The 21535-nt window shown below is 35.5% G+C and overlaps 1 protein-coding gene across 13 annotated transcripts in view; it reads left to right on the top strand.

The window, feature by feature from the left end:
* Positions 1–21535, top strand: part of CLASP2 (cytoplasmic linker associated protein 2) — a 196939-nt gene that overhangs the window by 42262 nt on the left and 133142 nt on the right. For all 13 annotated transcript variants that reach the window (XM_069475479.1, XM_069475475.1, XM_069475478.1 and 10 more), the window contains exon 7: positions 6802–6872. In XM_069475479.1, the coding sequence (XP_069331580.1) occupies positions 6802–6872 (71 nt within the window). The remainder of the gene's footprint in view (positions 1–6801; positions 6873–21535) is intronic.

Raw genomic sequence — 21535 nt, 5'->3', positions numbered from 1 at the left:
TGTGCTCTGCTAAGTTGTGATCCTTTGTATTCATCTGTATCCAATTTGGGGGGCAGTGGTTTGCCCTCTGACCTCATATCTCTTACGGATCTAAGAAGAGTTGTTGATTTTTTAGTTTGTTTAACTTTTTACCTGATGTTGCAGCAGGGTAGCAACTTCCAAGCTTCTTACTTATGGAAATCAGAGGTGGGAATTACTTTTTATTAAAATATTTTAAATTTTTATTCAAGTTATGACTTCTGTATAAAAAAGTACACGATCATTAGTATGAAGCTCTGTAAATTATAGCAAAGTGAATACACATGTATCTTGCCTCTTTTTGAATTTTACATAAGTAGAATCATATAATCTTTTGTGTCTGGTTTCTTTCAGTTAACGTTATGATTTTTTTTAACCATTATCTTTTTGTGATTTATTTGAATTGTTGTATCCAGCTACAATTGTTCGTTTTCATTGCCATATGGTTTTCCATTGTATGAATAGACCATACTTTATGAATACAAACTATTGATATATATTTGTGCTGTTTCAGTTTGTGGTTTTTAGGTATCATTTTGTTAATAACTTTCTTGTACATATTTTTGGTGTACATACAAATTCATTCTCTTGGAATATATCTAAGAGTAAATTGCTAGATCAGAGGATAAGTTCACATTTAGTTGATATTGACAGTTTTCCAGAGTGGTTGTACCCATTTATATTCTCACTAGCACTGTTTGCAAGTTCCCATTATTCTACATATTCACCAATATTTTGTATTGTTAGTCTTTTTGTTACTAACTTTAGGTTTCTGGTAGGTGTATTTCATTGTGGTTGTAATTTGCATTTTCATTATTACTAATAAAGAAGAGCACTATTTCAGACGTTCATCATCCATTTTGATATCTTTTGTGAAGTCTCTTGCCCATTTTTAAAAATTGGGTTCTCTGTCTTTTTAAAAAATTGATTTGTAGGACTTCTTTATATGTTCTGTATACAAGCCATTTTAACTTCTATATATGTTTTGAATATCTTCTCTCTGCAACTTGCTTTTTTTACTTTCTTGATTATATCTTTTGATGTGCATAAGTTCTTAATTTTAATGTAGTTCTCAGTCATTTCCTTTATGAGGAGATTTCTGTGCCCTATTTAAGAAATCTTTGCTTACCCTAATATTATGAAGACATTCTTCTGTATAGAGTTATCTTAAAGTTTTATTCACTTTTAGATCTATAGTCCATCTGGAATTTTTTTTGGTAAATGCTATGATATAGGACTTCAGGTAAATTTTTTTCCATGTGGATATCCGCTTGAGTCAGCACCACTTACTGAAAACATCTTTCTTCATTGCTTCCTTTGTTATAAATTAAGTGCACACACCTGTGGTTAGGATTTTTGTATCTGTGCTTAAAGTGACATTGACCTATAATTTTCCTTTCTCTTGACATATGTTTTATTAGTAATGTTAGTTATTAGAGGAAACTCTTCATTTGATATTTTTCCCCATCAGAATCAGCCTCATAGGAGTTTTGTCATATTCAGGTAGCTAATACTTTAATGTTCTTACTGAAATAAGCCAATGACTTCCTAGCTCTAACCATTCTTATATTAATAGTTTCTCCCTCCTCCAAATGAATAGTCATTTGGCAGTTGAGGACTCTGAGACCTAAAGCAGTGACAGCTAGTTGGTGAGAAGCTAAAGGCTTTCTGACTCCCATTATTCATTGTTCTTTCCTCCATGCTGTGCTAATGTCATTCTTCTCTATGATGCTTCTCTAGCAGGTAGTAGGAAGTGGAGAAGAACTCTATGTGATTACATGAGCTTTGCTTTTTCAAGTATATAGTGAAGCGTTGCTTTTTCAAGAAGCAGAGTGTTTTTGTTCTTTTGCCATATGGCCTCATAATTTTATAGGTGGTAGTTTGAATCCTAAAAATATTGCACACATGCTAAAGAGTTCTGAAATTTTTGTAAAGTAAAGCATGGGTTAAGTTTGGTTTACCCCTTTCTTCAGACTATTGTTCTACTAACTGTTTCCCTTTTTCCACTAGCATATATTCTCAAGAGTTAATGTTATACTGAACATTACATTCATTTGAAATAAGTTATTCTTTTATCATTGTAGTTGCATTCTAACTTGAATTTTCAGAAGGAATATTTTTGCTTCTCAAATATTTCCCCCTTTGTGGTTTCCAAATTTCCTGTTGGATGCAGTCCTTTAAGGTTAAGTTTGGTTTTGCCCACCCTTATAATTATATCACAACCATTCTTTGTTAAAACTACTAAACTTAAGTATAATTCATAAAGCCATTAAATCAAATAGTTTTTTTTTTTTTTTTTTTTTTTTTTGAGACAGAGTCTCACTCTGTTGCCCAGGCTAGAGTGAGTGCCGTGGCGTCAGCCTAGCTCACAGCAACCTCAAACTCCTGAGCTCAAGCGATCCTCCTGTCTCAGCCTCCCGAGTAGCTGGGACTACAGGCATGCGCCACCATGCCCGGCTAATTTTTTCTATATATATTTTTAGCTGTCCATATAATTTCTTTCTATTTTTAGTAGAGATGGGGTCTCACTCTTGCTCAGGCTGGTCTCGAACTCCTGAGCTCAAACGATCCGCCCACCTCGGCCTCCCAGAGTGCTAGGATTACAGGCGTGAGCCACCATGCCCGGCCAGTAGTTTTAAAATAATAATAAAAAAGTTTTTCTTTATCAAATATTTTTTAAAAGATAATCTCTGACAGTATGGTACTAGCATAATATCAGACTTAGATCAATGGAACTGAACTGAGGGTCTAGAAGTAAACTCTTCTATTTATGGTCCATTGATCTTTATCAGAGGTATCAAGACCATTCATTGGGGAAAGAATAGTCTTTTCAACAAACAAATGGTGCTTTATAAACTGGATATCCACATGCAAAAGAATGAAGTTGCATCCCTCCCTCACACCACACCCACCCAGAAATTAACTCAAAATGGATCATAGAACTAAATGTAGGAACTAAAATGATAAAACTCTTAGAAAACACTAGGTACTGATTTCTTGATATAACACCAAAAGCACAAGCAACCAAAGGAAAAAAATAAATAAATTGGATTTCCTCAAAATTTAAAACTTATGCTTCAAGGGACACTATCAGGAAAGTAAAGGAAAATCCATATGATGGAAGAAAATACTTGCAAATCAAGTTTCTTACAAAGAGGCATATCTTGAATATATAAAGGACTCCTACAACTTAATAGTAAAAGAACAGATAACCCAATTTAAAAAACAGGCAAAGAAGTAGAATTTCCTCAAAGAATATACAAATGGCCATAAGTGCATGAAAGGATACTTAACATTATTTGCCATCAGAGAAATACAGATCAAAACTACAATGAAGGCTGGGTGTGGTGGCTCACGCCCCATAATCCTAGCACTCTGGGAGGCCAAGATGGGTGGATCATTTGAGCTCAGGAGTTCGATACCAGCCTGAGCAAGAGTGAGACCCCGTCTCTGCTAAAAAATAGAGAGAAATTATATGGACAACTAAAAATATATATAGAAAAAATTAGCTGGGCATGGTGGTGCATGCCTGTAGTCCCAGCTACTCGGGAGGCTGAGGCAGGAGGATTGCTTGAGCCCAGGAGTTTGAGGTTGCTGTGAGCTACGCCGACGCCATGGCACTCTAGCCTGGGCAACAGACTGAGACTCTGTCTCAAAAAAAAAAAAAACAAAAACCTACAATGAGATACTACATACCCCAGGATGAATAAAGTCAAAAAGACAGACAAGAACAAGTGTTGATGAGGATGTAGAGCAATTGGAACCCTCATACATTGCTGGTGGGAAAGTAAACTGGTGCAGCAACTTTGGAAAACAAGTTGTTATTCCTCAAAAGATTAGACATAGAACTATCATATGACCTAGTAATTCTATTCCTACCTATATACCCAAGAGATATGAAAACATATTCCTCACAAAACCTATACACAGGTATTCATAACATTATTATTTGTAATAGCCCCAAAGTAGAAACACCTTACATCCACATATGTCCATCAGCTGATGAATGGATAAACAAAATGTGGTATGGTATATCCATATAATAGAATATTATTGCATCATAAACAGGGGTGACTGATACATAGTACAAAATGCATGAAACTTGAAAACAGTATTAAGGAAAGAAGTCAGTCACAAAAGGCCATGTATTGTGTGGTTCCATTGATATGAAATAAATAGATATGGCAACTCATAGCCTAGATATGGTCTATAGGGACAGAAGTAGATTAGTGGCTGCCTAGGACTGGGGAGATCAAGGGAAATGGGGAATGACTGCTAATGGGCATGTGGTTTTGGGGGTGATGAAAATGTTATGGTTGCACAACTCTATGGATGTACTAAAAACCATTGAATTGTACATTCTAAAGAGATGAATTGGATGGTGTGTGAATTCTGTCTCAATTATGTTGTTTAAAAGAGATAAGCTCTGAGATACCAAATTGTCTCTTTTATATTGTGGGTATGATTTATTATTCTTACTCTAAACTTTAAATATAGACTTTGGTTAGAGTTGCTTTTCCAATTCTGTCCTCCTTGCCCGATGAGTCAGAATCTTCCTAGAGCTTTATAGGCTTACTAAATTATGTTTATAATGTTTTAGACAGTCCAACCTCTGTTGTATTTTTCTTACATTAAATTTCCTAATTTTTTTCCCCTGAATTAATTAAAAGATCCAAGACTCTTCTTTCTGCTCTTAGATGTCTTCTTTTTTCACTGGCTAATATGTGTGATGATCCTCTGTTATGAATAAGTTTGTTTTTCTAAAATAGGTGTAGAGAGTTTAATGATTGGGGGTTGAGGGGATACAGTAAGGGTCACATAGAATGGAAATTATACTGTTTTTTTGTTTTCTTTATAGATAAGAAGATGTGTAGGTATCCCTTATAAAATTTGAACAGCGTACTAAATCTTTTTAATAAATACCAAATAAAAGTCAGATGTTAATTTCACATGAAAGCTGGTAAAGTGAGAAGCATTAGAAGGAAAGGGAGACTGAGAAGACAGAGTAGAACTGTCATAGAAAGAGTATATAGTGTAAAGTGAGAGCTGGCAGCAAGATGAATGGTATGAGTTAAGCATCTCCTCTGTATGTCTTTCCCAACCCAACCCGATCCCAAAAGACCTTTGGGTGATGTCTTCTACTCTGACTCCTTTTTCTTCTCTCCTCTCCCCTCCGCCTCCTCTTCTCTCTCTCCCTTTCCCTCTCCCTCCCTCTTCTCCCCTCCTCCTTTCTTTTCCTTTCTTTCCCCTATTTCTGTTATATTTGCCTACTATTTCCTTTAACCCCTCTTCCACTAAAGCTGCCTATATCTCCATTCATTGTTGCATGTTTTATCTGTCCCACCTTAATTCCCTTGCCAACCCTCTTTTCTCTCTGAGCTTTCTCTCATAATTTCCTAGTCCTGTTTTCCTACTCCATAGCTAAGCATTCATCGCATGCCTCTTAACATCTTGTTTTGCTTTTTTCTTAAATAGCTCTCCTAAATCCTCTTTCTCTTCCTAGCCTGTCTGGATTTCAGTCCGAGCTTCCAGCTTCTAATTCTAGTGTTCCCTTCCATCTCATGTCCATCTCTTGTCTCTGGGCAGCCTGCCTGGTGTCTGCTCAACTCTCTGGAAGATCCTACTTTGTAGGATGAAGAGACTTGTGTCTTTCCACTGAAGTGCCTTCAAAGTTGTAAATAGTTGTATTTGTTGAATTTAATAGGGTTAGGAGGTGAGGTTAGGGTTTAGAACTCCCATTATAATGAATCCTTAGGTTTCAACTAAAAAAATTTTTAGTTATTTCTTACTGAAATAAACCAATGACATTTAAAAAAGTATCTATATCCTCAGTTTATAGAGGTAAGAAATGACAGGATGTGGACCATGGCTTAAGTAAGGTTTTAGAAAATGAAATTGTGACAGAAACATAAAGGTAAGTCAGAGAAAAACATTTTTCACCAAATCTCTAAGTCATGAATTTAAGAGTAAAACATAGCATGATACATTGGAAAGTGAAAGAAAAACAAACTAAAAAAAAGTGCTGTCACTATGATCCCATTTCACTCTGAAGAAAATTTATATATGAATATAAAAGCATCAGAAAGGATATAGTTAAATAAAACCTCTGGATAGTAGGATTGTGTTTTTTTTTCCTTTGTTCCTATTTATATTTCCTAATTTACTTTTATAATCAGTGTGCATTATTTTTGAAGTAAGAAACATGTTTTTAACTTAAAAAAAAAAGTGATAGTGGAAGTGTAGAAAGAGTAATTATCCTGAATATAAAATTAGAAGTGCGAGCAGAACTGGTATTTTATGAAAATAGTCATGTTTATAGGAAAAGCATCCGATTATCAGTCATCTCAACATCTCTTTAGTTTTTTCATATTTTATATTTTATTATTTTTATGTTTGCCTTAAGTTTCCCTAGCAGGATTTTTATGTGCTTTTTAAAGATGTATTCTGTGACTGAGTGGATTTATTATAAGATTGAAGCTAGAATATTTTTGGTGGGTTTGGAGAAATAATTTTATGATGAAACATGTGAAGCCATTTTGTGTCAAAGTTGTCTTTTCACAAACATACCTGCAAGTATGTAGTCCTACTTGTATTTGGCTTCTTCTCTCAACTGAAGAAAGATGAGTTTTGTGTGTTCTTTTAATGAGTTAATTGTAAAAGAGAGTTGTGTAGAACTAGCTGAATCCCTAGAACTGTTTTTTCTAAAGGAGATGAAAGAAATTGTTTCTATTTAATCTATACGTAAAAACAAATAAACAAACACAATTTATTCTTTATTCCCAGATTAGAAATGATATTTGCCAAATTTGATGAAGTACAAAATTCAGGCGGTATGATTTTGAGTGTCTACAAAGGTAAGAATAATTAAGCTATTCCAGCTCTCAAACATTTCAAACATTATTTAGCAATTTTTAGACATTAAAATGTGTTTTTTAGGTTAACTATCATATCATTGATTCAGAAGAGTTGATTTTGTGGCTTGAAAACTTAGTTGGAATATAATCACTAAATCTTTCCATCCTGCTGATTGTTACCTATCCTGTGACTCTTTTGGAGTGAGTGAAAATTTAACAAGGGGTCAATTGTGTAGAGTGATATTGTTCTTTTGCCTTATTTTTTGTTTCTTCTGGGTTGCAGGTATGATGACCTCTTGTCTTCCATGTTCCATGCATAAAATGTGCTTTTATACCCAGAGTACTTGTTTTACTTAGTTATTTTTAGTAGACATTAATGGACTTTATTATACCTATGTACAGACTTTCAATGATGATACTGATGAAGGTACACTTACACAGGGACTTCACTAACATAATCATCTTTGGCTTCTTATGTAGAATGAGACCAAGTTGGAATTCAGGGAGATTTGAAGTTACTATCTTGTATTTATTTGATTTTGTGGTTCCTCTCTTTTTTGTAAAGTTGATAAATTGTATTTAGTTTTTTTGGGTAACATTTGCCTAGATTTCATTCTTTAAATATTAATTAGCCATATATGTGAAGAATATATTCAGTTTCCAAAGATAATATAGGTGATTTTTTCCACCGAGGGAAGTACCTTTATGTTAAAGAGAGAGAGTGTGGTTAGCTTGGTGATATAAATGATGTTGGAAAAAAAATTTGGGGTGTGACTTTATAGTCAAACATAGGAAAGCTAGTTACTAATATAATTTAGTTATATTTCTCTGGGTTAAACTGAGACTGAGCTTTGTTGTGTTGCAGGAAGTCAGATGGAGGGAGAATTTAGTGTTGTACAGATTGTGTCTACCCTAATCTAAACTTAGTTCTAGAAGTATAAATTGACTTCAGCGCTGCCAGTCCTCACCCTGACTGCTAGCTGTTTCTCACTTATCATCTCTGAATAGAAGGTGTTTTAAGTACCTCATCCTTATTTTTCTAGCAGTTACCTTGTCCATTTCTATAGAGACCCGAAGCAGTAAGAAGAGGGAGAGTTGTTAAAATTCCTTGAACTGAGACTTGTATGTTTTCATAACATGCTCATTTGTGCATTTCAGACTAAGTAGCTACAACTGTAAGGAAAAAAGTATAATACTTTTTATAAAATTTAAAGTATTCATTATTTGGATGGTTTATTTTGAGAGCACTGTTATTCTTGTATTTTGTGACATTATTTCTGTTACCTTCAAAATGGAACCTTTTTTCTTCTCTATTCTTTTAGTTCCCATTTCTTTTTCTCTTGTTTATCTAACCATAGATGAGGAGGTCTGGAGTTAGTCTCTGGCATGTATTTTTCTTGGAGGAAGTATTCAGAGTTTGTTTGTATTAGAGATTGTGATCTGAATATTGTAAGCATGGTCAAATTTGAAAATTAAAGTCTGTAATATACGTTGGTATAGAAATAGGTCATGATATTTTTGATGATAGTATTATGCTATCATTGAAAAATACTTTCATGTATTTGTTAACAACGGAAGAGACTAGAAGAAGGAAGCCTATTTATCATGTTGGCAAGTCCCAGAGCCCAGGCCTCCTCTCTTCTGTTTTTATTCTCTCTCTTAGTGATCAAATCCTACCCAAAGGCTTTAAATGATAACCATTGCTGATGATTCCCAATGTATAGTTCTAGCTGTCATTCATCTCTCCTTTATGCTGTAGACTTGGTAGCTTGTGGCCTTGATGACATTTCCATTGGGATGCCTAATAGGCATTTCAAGCTTAACATGTCCAAAAATGAAACTGTGTTGTCTCTTTTTGCCCATCAAATCTGGTCCTCCCCCAGTCTTAGCCATTTCAGTCAATGGCACCAACATTGGCTCAAGCTAGGAACCTGACCTGATTCTGCATTCTAAATAATCAATTATTTCTACCTTTGAAATAATAACAAATTCCAAATTTGCTTATTTTTTTCCATCTCCACTGCTAATATTCTACTTCAAGTCTCCTTTAGCTTTTACCTGGATTACTGCAGTTGACTGTGGTCCATGTTTGCCCTCTGGAATCCATTTGTTACCCAGAAATCAGAGTGATCTTCTTAAAATATAAATTAGATCATGTCACAACAGAAAGAAGACAAAGTTTCTGTCCTTAAGAAGCCTATAATTTAGTGAGGGAAATAGATCATAAACAAGTAAACAAATAGATATATTAATACAATGTGGTTACATTTGGTAATGGAGGAAATGTAACTACTCTTTGTTTAATGAATTTAAATTATTCCTAAAAATCCTGCTGCTAAGTGAAAGTCCATTAAATGAGAAAATTATTTCCACTAATATTAATGAGAAAAATTATGTTGTATTTCATTCCAACCCATGATACTTGAATAATTTTCACAAGTAGAAAAATATTTATCAGTTGAATATGGAAAACAAATTTTTATAAGTAACAATTTGATGAAGGCAAATAGTTTGTACATAAAGTAATAAAGGTTAATTCAGCTCCTTTTTTATTTCTTTATAATTTTTTCCTCAAAATTTTCAGCCCTTTTTAAGTTCATTTTTATCATGCACTCAAGCTAAAACTATAAAATAAGGTTATAGAACAGGAAGACATTTTAGGGCAAAATAAAGGCTCAGCATGAAAACTTATGGAAATAGTTCATGCACACAACAGACTAAAGAACCATGGATGATACTGCCTCTTCTGTCTCTTACTTTGTGTACTTATGTAAAGCAAATTGTTTTGGGTTCATCCAAACATGGCATGCAGTTAAAATTTGTTCCACATGATATTCTGTGACAAGAAACTATTAAAGTAAATAAAAATTTTTAGTATATCTTTGCTTGAAACCATAATAATGAAACATCACACATCTTATAGTATATTGATTTAGAGTGTTTTGTGATGAAAAAGTCATTTTACTAAATACAGACAACAAAAAAAACCAGAAGATTTTTTTGTAAAGGTAGTGTAACTTTTTTAGAAACATTTATAGCTACAAGTTATCATCTAACTTAGTTTTTAAATGAGGTAAATAAGGTGTTGAGTTGGTAACTCAGTGATCCATTTTAGATGAAACAGTGGAAGAAGCCTCTCTGAGAGGTGAAATATTTGAATTGACACCTGATAAATGAGAATGAGCCACTCATGGAATAAATGGTAGGAAAACACTTTAGGCAGAGAAAATAGTGACTGTAAAAGCCCAGGGGTGGAAAAAGACTTGGTATATTTGAATATACCAAGAAGGGAGGCCACAACTGCCTGGAGCCCACTGAGGCTTTGGGGGTCCATTGGAGGGGAGACCATGTGTGAGATGTAGTTGGAGAAGTGAGTAGGAACTGCAACACCCGGGCCGTTTAGGCCATAGGAGGAGTTTTGATGGACTTCTAGGAGTAGGAAGCCCCTAAAGGGTTTTAGGCTAGAGAGAAACATGGTAAGTAGGAATGACATTATCTAACACTATCTTTTTCACATTTATGTTCAGAAAAATAGTCTGTTTCTTTATTTTTTTCTCTTTACCTCTTCTTCCTTTATGCATATCCTGATATACAACTTCTACATCTTATACTTTTGTCTCTGATTTTTCTTCTAATTGCCATTGAATTTTTGACTTGATTTTCTAAAGCATTAGTTCAGAACACTAAGTAAATTATATCATCAGAGATTTGAGCATATCATTTAGTTTAGGAATAGTGAGAAATGCACAACATTCTTTTGTCTTGAGGGTTAACCTAACTTTAATTCTTACATTACAAAAGTAAGTTAGGCAGATTCCCTAAGTGCAATAGAATTAGCTGTGCTGTTAGAAGAAAACTAGATTTAAAATTAGTCAGATTGTGACTGAAAGGAGGAAACACCAGCCTTGTAGGAAAGAAAGACTAAAAGCTGGAGGCCCCCTGTGATTATGACAGGGTCTGGTGTCCTAGACAGTCTCCTACGCTAACCAAGATGTAAACACTAACCTTATTGATGGCTGTGACTGCAAATCTTTTTCTCTTTTACTGTGAAAAAAACTATGCATAATTCTGATTTGTCTAGTGTGTATGTGGGACCCAATGCAGTCTTGGACATGTAATCATTGTAAAGTTATTTTCCAGCTTCTCTGTTTGAAACAGTTGCTAGGAAAAGAATTGCTCTTGGAGGATGGCAGTAAAATAAAGCATGGAAACTAGGATTTGAAATTACATTGATATTTGGCTTATATGAGTTAATAAGGTAACTTCCAGTCTAGTTTTGTATATTTTTATAACATAACCCTTGATGAAAAGCAAAGTAGCTCTTTGCTTAGGTTGATTTTAAAATGTCGCTGTTTGTGGCTATGAGCCCCAGGGCCTTCTCGGAGCCTGACAATGTGCTGATGGTTGTGCAGCTTGGATAGAGGGTGCTCTGCGCCCCTGCAGCTGCGCACTGGCTAGGTTCTGTCTCCTCCACCAGAAGCAAGCTTTGTTCCGTGTGGCCCTGCTGTCCCCACACAGAGCAGCCTTTGATGGGCTGCCTTTGACGTGATTTGTTTACGGCAGCCAGAAATGCTTCCTGCATAATGAGAGCAGTTAATCTTGGAAACTGGGCTATTTCTGTTTGTGCACTTCTAGCAATCTTCTGTTGTAAATATTAATACAAAGGGATGAAAACCTTTTTAAAAAGGTGCAAATCAGTTAATCCATCAGATCATGTGATTGCTACTGATTACATGGATATCTTTAGGGAAGCAGAAAATGATTGCTGAACACATGCCTTGTGTTTTGATGATTGCATTAAAAGTCCCCCAGCGGGATGACATTTATTGGCTCCCAGAGCTTTTTTTAGATTAAATTTCAAGCAGCTTGTACAAGGAGAAACATCATAACCTGTATCCAACGGCATATGTGTAGTTAAAGAATAATCTTGATCAAGCTCTTCTAGGCTCTGCCAAATAAATGAGCGTTTTCAGCAAGACCCCAGACTTTTATTTTGAAGTGGAGTAGCAGCTGTTGGCTATTGCGGTGCAGAGCTGCAGCGCGGCCTGGGTCACACAGTGCTCCGGGTGTCTGCAGGCTGCAGGCCGAGCCCAGTGGCGCAGGCACTGAGCTGTACTTATTTGCTGTGCTATTTGACCTCTTGGTTTGAGACAGCTCCCTGGACCATCTGAATGGCTATGGGAGATGGTAAGTAAGATTTATTTTTCTTCTTTTGCTTGTACTATACACTTCCTTTTAAGGTGACGATCATTTGCTGTGTAAGAAATATATTTCTCCCTAAAGAATAAAGGACACTTGTATGTTTGTGTGTATGTACATTTGTGTGTGCATTTATGCATGTGTGTACTTGTCATTTGGTATCCTTTTCCACTTGCTGTATCTGTTTGGGATCTGGCAAATATAAGGTGACAATTTACCTTGCAACCCAAGCAAGCCTTCAGTCTTCAGTGGTGGATATGAAGGGATATTGGAAGAAACGTGGAATATTTGCAAAAGCTTTGAAGGGAGAACATGGCCTTTGGAGGAATGACAGATCTTGACAGGAAGGTTTGGCTAGCTAGCTTGACATCTTTCCTGTTGTATTTTGACACAAGTAGAATTCTATGGTAATAAAATATTTAAAGAAGCAAAATGGCTTGCCATGGACACTATTTTAATTAATATGCTTGTGATTTGTCAGTGTACCTCATAAACAATTCTCTGGAAAATATTTAGCCTTTTTAGAATTCTATACAGGATGTAATTTGATTAAAATGGATTTGCCAGTGTTTTATTTGGGTAAGGATAATTTTTTTAAAAAACACGGATTTCTGTAGTGCATAAAGCTATAGTTTTATAAAGCTCTTTCATATACTTAATTTACATTAACTCCTCAGGTACAAATAACTCTGTGAAATATATAGAGTATTTTGGTATTTTCATTTCACAGATTGGGAAACTGAGACTTGCTGAGATGATACATCCCAGATTGAAGCACAGAAAACAAACCAGAATCAAATCTAGAGTCCCAAGTGTACATTTGGTATTGTCCTTTGTAACACATAATAGTTGAGCTTTTTTTTTTTTTCCTTATCAAACCTTTTGTTAAGATGCTTAGAGGTATACTTTATAATCGCATCAACATCAGAGACATGTATGAAGAAGGGGAATTTGAGGTTCCTCAAAAACATTTTGCGTGTTTTTTGCTAGGTTCTTAAAGAAGACTGGTCTGTATTTGGAGGTTTTAATTCTAACAGTTTTAGCCTTCCTATGACTATATGTATAATGACCCTTTCTCTCTATGGAGTAATTCCTCTTGGGGCTATGAGAAATGGGGTGCCAACTCACCAAAATGATAGTATTTGGTACCATCATTTAAAGTATTATGTACACTTAAATGGAAATGTGGTAGCAAATTTGGTTTGGCATATTGTTATGATTTATTCCAGAAATTTACATAACTATTTTATGTGACCTTATGGAAAGAAATAAGAATATAATTTTAACTGCCAATTTTTAAGGCAAGAGACATCAGGATTGACAAATTAAGTTCTCGTATACTTAAGGGCATGGCCAAGTTTCTTTCTTTCCTTTTTTATTCAAACAAACAAACAAACAAAAAAAAACCTTAATTTGCAGACAAGTCTAAATGTTGCATTTGGTTTGGGCCATACCCAGATTTTATTTTATTTTTTAAACATTTTAGGTTCAGTGGTTATCATTGTATATTTACTTAGTTTTTCTTTTTTTCAAATAATACATAAATACATTTGGACTGTTTAGGAATGTATTGATTTTTTTTGAAAAAAATCAAAGTAATAACCTCTTATAAAACTCAGGGTAACCTTCCAGCTAATTCTCTTCTTTAAAATAGAAATACTTTCGTTAGATTAAAATAATATACCTCTATGAAATAAAAACCTAAACAATAAAGATATGTATATAGTAAAAGGTTATCTTGGGATTTATATAGTTCTTAAGAGTTTAATATATACTCTCTCACATACATCACATACAGTCTCTCTCACATACAATGCACATACATTACACCAGAATCATTTGAACATATATAACAAATGGATTACACTGTTCCTAACCTATGTTATTTATTTATTTATTTTAATTACGAACTTAATATACAAATATCTGTTTCAAAATTCAGATACTGAAGATAAAGCAAAAATCCCTTCAGAAATACCTCCAAGCCCAAATATAAGCAGAGGTGAACACTTTTATTAATGTGGAGTGTGTCTTTTCCTACTTTTGCTGTGCCTTTACGTGCATATTAAGCATCAAAATAAATGGCTTTGTTTTGACTGTGTTTACACAAATGATATCATTCTGAACGTATCTTTGCCATTTGCCATGTCTACTCAATATGGCATGGAGATTTTTTTAAACGCCATCATTTGTTACTTTGCATCATTTGTTTAAACTGTTGCATAATATGCTATAGTATGGATGTATCATAACCATCTTGTCTTTTATGGAATTTTAAATTATTTACCATATATAATTTTTCTAAATGATTCTTAAGTAAACACTTTTGTACATATCATATGTATTTTATATACATACACATATATATTTCTTAAAATAGTCTGGAAGTAGAATTCTAAATCAAATATTTTATTCATTTTAAATTGTGTTAGCTATAGTTAATTTGCTCCCAAAGGGGCTTTACCACTTACATTCCCACCAGCAGTGCCTTGTATCCTACATTCTTTTCTGTTCTTGTTATGGTTTACCTTTTAAAAATTAGCCCATCAAATGAGTGAAAATATCTCATCCTTTATACAACATCTGTGCTTTCTGATAAGGTTGATGATCTTCATATGCTTGGTTATTTATATTTCCTTTTCTGTGGATTGCCTATTGTCATCCTTAGCCAACTTTTTGTTGTTTCACCTTTTTTGTTGTTTATTTATAGTTGCTTTTCATTTATTCCAGTTATTAGTCTGTTATATACTGAATATGTTATAAAGCTTAACTTCAAGGCTATATGAAAGATTTCATTAGCAGTTTTATTTCTAGGCAAACTTGGATTTGTGAAGCACTCTAATGGCTATCACTTAAAGAGTTGTTTACTTGGTGGCTTTGGGGTGCTTTTCAATTTAGTTGTCTTCATCCTTACCCAAGAGTATAAAATCAAGAAGTCAGATAGTTGTGTAGTGGCTCTGGGCAGTCAAACCAGATAGAGTTAAAAACCTGTAGGATTATTATGCGGTGCTGAGCCTTACAATCTGCCTCAAAAGCTTGCAAGAGGAATTTGGCCTTTTGTTGTTATGCTGCAGAGTGACTGGAAAGAAATAAGGTTTTGTTGTAAATAGACTGTTTATAAATTTTGAGCATTTCAACACAGTCTACTATTCTAAAAATGAGTCTTTTAGAAGTATATACAAGCAATAATATAACTGTGGCTGTCTAGAGATCAGCCTTCTGGGACCACTCCAAACTGACATGCAGCTATTGATTCAGGGGGTATGGAAGAGTAGCAAGAAATTAATGTTAAATAGATCACTCTTCTTCATACTCTTAAATATTCTTTGTGATACACTAAGATTGGGTAATTTAAATAACTGTAGGAAAGCAACAATTAGACTTACTGTCAAAAAGGCCAAACATTTCTTGTAGGAACATTGATGGGGAAAAAAGTGTGTAAGGAAAAAAAAGTAAATTACAGGGGACAAAAGATCAGGCATTAGTAGTAATATAAGTAGTAAGTACTGGGCACTAAGATTGTAAATAGCCAGTGACTAAAATAAAGCAACCCTGTTGTTCCCCCCTTCTTCCTGCAATAGACGTTGAAGGCCTTGGACAACCATCCTGTGGTTTAGGTCTGTGTTAAGGCATCTGGGCACCTATGCTGTACCTTTGAATAAATAGTAGCCTTCTTGAGGCAGTCCCATTTACCTACATGGGTGCAAGCTGTTGGGCACCAGTAGTAGCATATCCTCAAACCTGATGTTGCTAAGGAACTTGAATCTTTGAGAAGGGGTTTGCATCTTTTCTTTGTACATGTACAATAGTACATTTGATGTTTTTAACAGCTGTTATGATCAGTCTGTAGCTGTCATGTAAATTTAAGTGTCTGAAATGACTAAGTTTTCTAAAGGTTCTAAATAAACCTTATTCTGAGCCTCATTTATTATTTAGTTTGATATTATGGTTCTTATGGCATATGTCATTTAATTTTATTAATACCAAATAATGGTTTAAATTGTGATTGTCCATCTATTGCATTGAACGTTCAAAGTCTTGAATTTTTAAAGGACCCCTTTAAAGGAAAGGGTAAAAGTCTTCAAATATATTTTATTTAGTCAGTTATACCTACCTAGATATTTTAAGATACTTTATCAAGTTTTTTGGCTTCTATTAAGCATTATATAGAATGGACTTTATTTTTTATAAATAAAATAGTTAACTATTTAAGATTAACCTGAGAAAGATCACAACATGTCTATGTGAGTGTTAAAATTTTGCCATTGTCTTATTTTGGACCACTTGAATTTTTAATTTCTAATAATTTTACTGAAATTTTTCATTTTGGTTTAAACTGAGGAAATTTTAAATTTTTACTATATGATTCTTTTACTTGTGAAGGTAAAGTTTTCCCCATTTATTAGCTTTAGTTTCTCCTTACAGAATTGTTCTTCAGATGTTGAACCTCGTGGGTTGATTCACTGTCTTTTATGTTTTGTCTTCTCTCTCAAGTTTTATATCTTTCTCTTTTATTCTGTATTATGGGAGATATCCTTGACTTTCTCACCCAATCCTTCTATTAAATTATGGCAAACAAAAATTCAAATGGTTCCAAGAACTTACTTTTGCCTTTTCTGGTGGTTCCATTTTCACAAAATCCTACATGTATGTGTATGTGTGTGTGCGTGTACATGTGAGCATGCATGTGCACACTTGTGTGCAAAATGTTGAGCTCCTTGGGTTGATATTCCATAGATTTTCAGTTGCTCCTGGTACTTATTACTGGACTTTCTGGCTTAGAAATTGTCACTTCTCTGTCATTCTTCAAGATAGATCAGTTCTCTGCTGTTTCAGAGAATTTTAATTGCAGCTTCATTGTGGTATTACTCTTCAGTAGCCTTCCATTCTTTTTTATTTGCATCTTTTAAGAATTTGTTGTGATGTTTTAGGTGCTGATTTCACATACTCTCTGCCCTCACCTCTTTTCTTTGCCCTTATGATGTTGCTTATTTTATTGAGGTTTCATTGCAGGATTTTAAGCAAGGGAGTAAAGTGATTCAAATTATTTTGATTTTTTTAATGAAAAATTTCAAGCTTACCCACAAATAGAGAATACTGTAATGACTCTCCATTACTACTCATCATCCAGCTTCAAGAAATTACCAATACTTAGCCAGTCTTTATTCATCTATATCCCTACCTTATCTTCCCCCAGCTCCACTATCCTGCTGTACTGAGATGTGTGTGTGTGGGTGCACACATACGTGTGTGCACATACAACTCATACACATATATAAAGCATCTTTTTAAAAGACAGTCACAGTACCATTATCACACCTAAAAGTTTAACCCATAGTATCAAATATTCAGTGTTCAGATTTCCTCAATTCTTTCATAAATATCTTTTTATAGTTTTTTTGAATTAGGATTTGGACATTGCCATTGATCTACTTCTTAAGGATTTATTCATCTGTAGTATTTGTCTCTCATTTTTCTCCTCTTGCAATTTATTTGTTGAAGAGAAAACATCTGATAGGTAAACTTTTCCCACACACTAGTTTTTGTTGATTGCATTGCCATGGTACTTTTGTATTTTTGTTTTTTAATGTTTCTTTATCTTCTGTATTTCCAGAAAATTGAAAATTCTTCTAATGGCTTGATCAGAATCAGGTCCATGGCTGGGTGTGGTAGCTCATACCTATAATCCTAGTATTCTAGGAGAGTGAGGTGGGAGGATCCTTTGAGCCCAGGATTTCGAGACCAGCCTGAGCAAGAGCAAGACCCCCATCTCTACTAAAAATAGAAAAAATCAGCCAGGCTTGGTGGCATGCGCCTGTAGTTGCAGCTACTTGGGAAACTGAGGCAGGAGGATTGCTTGAGCCCAGGAGTTAGAGGTTGCAGTGAGCTATGATGACGCCACTGCACCCTAGCTCAAAAAAAAAAAAAAAAAAAAAAAATCAGGTCCAATTTTGGGAAGAGAGGTTGGTACAAATTTTTCATAGGTGGTATTTTGGATTTCTGTCAGAAAGCATAGTGTCTGATTGTCTTTTGTGATACTAATATTGAACAAGTGGGTTTAGGCATTGGCAGCCTGATCCATCCTTTATAAAGTTCCCCATCAACCTTTTATTTCATGATTTCAGCAGCTATTGATTCAAATTACTCTTTTAGAGGGTCACATTCTTTAATTTGTGGTTTGGAAGGAGGTTGAGAATATAAGCAAGGAGACCAGTAAAGAGGCTATTGTAGTAATATAGGCAGAGATGATACTGGTCTGTCTGGTCTTAGATTAGGAGTAGCAGCAGAGGTAAAAGAAATAGGTGGTTTTAAAATATAACTTGGAATTATACACAACAAGAACTCCTGGTAGATGATTTCTGTGGAGCAGAGGAGAACTTGGGATGGGGTTCCCATGTAATGAGCTTGAGCAGCTGAATAGGTGGTGATGTCATTTACTGAGATGGGAGAGGACTTAGGGAGAGCACCCTTGGAGATGGTGTTGATGTTTTGTGTGTATGTCAAATTAGAGATGCCTTTGAGATACCCATGGGGAAGATAGTAGTTGGATAGTAGGATAGTTGGATAGTAGATCTGGAACCCAGAGATTGTCTAGACTAGAGACAAACATTTGGGAGATGTCAGCATATAGAAGGTGTTAAAAAACATTGAGAATGGATGAGGCGATTTAGAAAGTGTGTAGTCTTGAAAGGAGAAGGATACTCAACACTTATTTATTGGGTGAAGGAGGAACAGCTAACAGAAGAGAATGAGCTAGGGTGACTTATAAGGTTAGAGGAAAGCCAAGGGGAGTATCCTGTTGTACATGTACACTGTGGGAAGTGTAGACAATAAAAATTTGTTTGGCCGGGTGCTGTGGGTCACGCCTATAATCCTCTCACTCTGGGAGGCCAAGCCAGGAGGATCGCTTGAGGTCAGGAGTTCAAGACCAGCCTGAGCAAGAGTGAGACCCCGTCTTTACTAAAAATAGAAAAAATTAGCTGGGCATGGTGGCGTGCACCTGTAGGCCCAGGTACCGGGAGGCTTAAGGCAGGAGAATCGGTTGAGCCCAGGAGTTTGAGGTTGCTGTGAGCTAGGCTAATGCCACAGCACTCTAGCCCAGGCAGTAGAGCAAGTCTTCATCTCAAAAAATAAAAAAATGAAAAATAAATAGTAATTTGTTTGCGTTTTCTGAGATATCTATGATATAATAGTTTATAGGGATTATTGTTTCCTAATCTCAGTTGGTATGTTAGCTCTTAGATATAATTGTGGTTACTGATGAATATGCAAGTGTGTATAACAGCTCAGAAATCTGAAGTCCTGTTGCTCATTGTTTTTTTTTTGTTTGTTTGTTTGTTTGTCTGAGGCCAGCGTCTTGCTCTGTTGCCCTGGCTAGAGTGCCGTGGCGTCAGCCTAGCTCACAGGAACCTCAAACTCCTGGGCTCAAACAATCCTTTTGCCTCAGCCTCCCAAGTAGCTGGGACTACAGGCATGCGCCACCATGCCCAGCTAATTTTTTCTGTATATTTTTAGTTGTCCAGCTAATTTCTTCCTATTTTTTAGTAGAGACTGGGTCTCGCTCTTGCTCAGGCTGGTCTCGAACTCCTGAGCTCAAACGATCCGCCTATCTCGGCCTCCCAGAGTGCTAGGATTACAGGCGTGAGCCACCGTGCCCAGCCTGCTCATTGTTTTAATTAGAATAAGGAAGGATATAGCTTCAAGTGAAAAGAGGAACTTTGGTGTAAGAAACTAATGTGAAACAGTATATTTTTTGCATGAAAAATCTATGGTGTTGAGAGTTCTTACTAAACTGTTTGTTTCACTGAAGGAGTAGCCACACAAAATTGAATTCTTTTCTGTGAGACATGGTACAGAGTTTTAGCTTGCTCTTTTATTTGCCATGTAAGATGGAACAAATTTTTCATCTTTTATATGAATTTTAGAAGCAGAAGTTTCAGGTTTTGGATACATGTACCTGTAAAGATAAAGTGGAAAGTTTAAAAAAACCATTTGAATATATGGCTTTCCTTCAGTGGGAAAAAGAAAAAAAGGGACAGGGCTTGATTACAGTAATGTAAGTTCACAAATTTTTATCTGAAACCTTGGGGACCAGTTGTGTTTTAGAATTCAGAATATATCAGATTTAGAAAAGTAATATGTTCATATCCCATATATTATGTAACGACTGCTGGGCCTGGGGCAGTACCCTGTAATCAAGCACATTAATATTTTTGCAGTTAAACATGTATAAATTTACACTGAGTTGAATAAAAACAATAAATAGCCTCATGTCAGTTCACATTGTGTTTTGTCATAAACTGAATTCAAATCAGTTCAGATTTTGCTACCAAATGAGTTTAAAAGATAAAACAAAAGCTGGGTTTTCAGAGCCTTTTGACTGTCAGGCATGCAGATATTAGAGTATAGGCTTATAGAATCTCAGTGCTTGCTGGGGGCAGTTTGCAAGAGTTATTTGAAGGCAAGCCATATCCTTCTTGGTCATCTTTTTTTCTCTCCCTCTTTTTCTGCCTGTGTCTCCCCATCACCCTTCTCCTACCCCTTTCCTCCTCTTTTTCCTCCTCTATTTTCATCTCTTCTCCCTTCTTCCTCCACTTTTTGCATCTCTTCCTTCTCTATTTACAACTCTTCCTCCTCCTGCTCTTCCTCCACCTCCTCTCCCCCTCCCTCTCTTCCTCCATTTCCTCCTCCTGTTTTCATCTCTATGTCCTCTTCCACCTCCTCCATTTCCATCTCTTCCTCCGCTATTTCTGTGTCCTCCTCCTCTTCCATCTCTCGATTTCTATTTTCCTCCATCTCATCTCCATTTTCCTTTCTTCTCTTCCATCTCCATTATATAGATTGCCACTGCAGCCTGCTCACTTTATTAGTTTCTATCCTTTAATACCTTTTAATATGCTTATCTTGTTCAATTTCTGTATCCAACCATAGTATTCTCTTTTTGAAACTTCGAAGTGAGAACAAAAGTGTTGACCTTGCCATAATTTACAATTTCCTTTTTGTGTTTGATCCTTCTTTTTTTTTTTTTTTTGTTTTTTTTTTTTTTTTGAGACAGAGTCTCACTCTGTTGCCCAGGCTAGAGTGAGTGCCGTGGCTTCAGCCTAGCTCACAGCAACCTCAAACTCCTCCTGAGCTCAGGCAATCCTCCTGTCTCAGCCTCCCGAGTAGCTGGGACTACAGGCATGCACCACCATGCCCGGCTAATTTTTTCTATATATATTTTTAGCTGTCCATATAATTTCTTCCTATTTTTTTAGTAGAGATGGGGTCTCGCTCTTGCTCAGGCTGGTCTCGAACTCCTGAGCTCAAACGATCCGCCCACCTCGGCCTCCCAGAGTGCTAGGATTACAGGCGTGAGCCACCGCGCCCGGCCGATCCTTCTTTTTTTAATTCAGTAAATATTAGAGCACCTACTATATGTACCTTAGGTGATACCTTCTGATTTATCTTCCAGTTTACTAGTG

This window comes from Eulemur rufifrons, chromosome 7 (assembly GCF_041146395.1).
Source record: "Eulemur rufifrons isolate Redbay chromosome 7, OSU_ERuf_1, whole genome shotgun sequence".
Lineage (NCBI taxonomy): Eukaryota > Metazoa > Chordata > Mammalia > Primates > Lemuridae > Eulemur > Eulemur rufifrons.
This window is presented reverse-complemented; position numbering and strand designations above follow the sequence as displayed.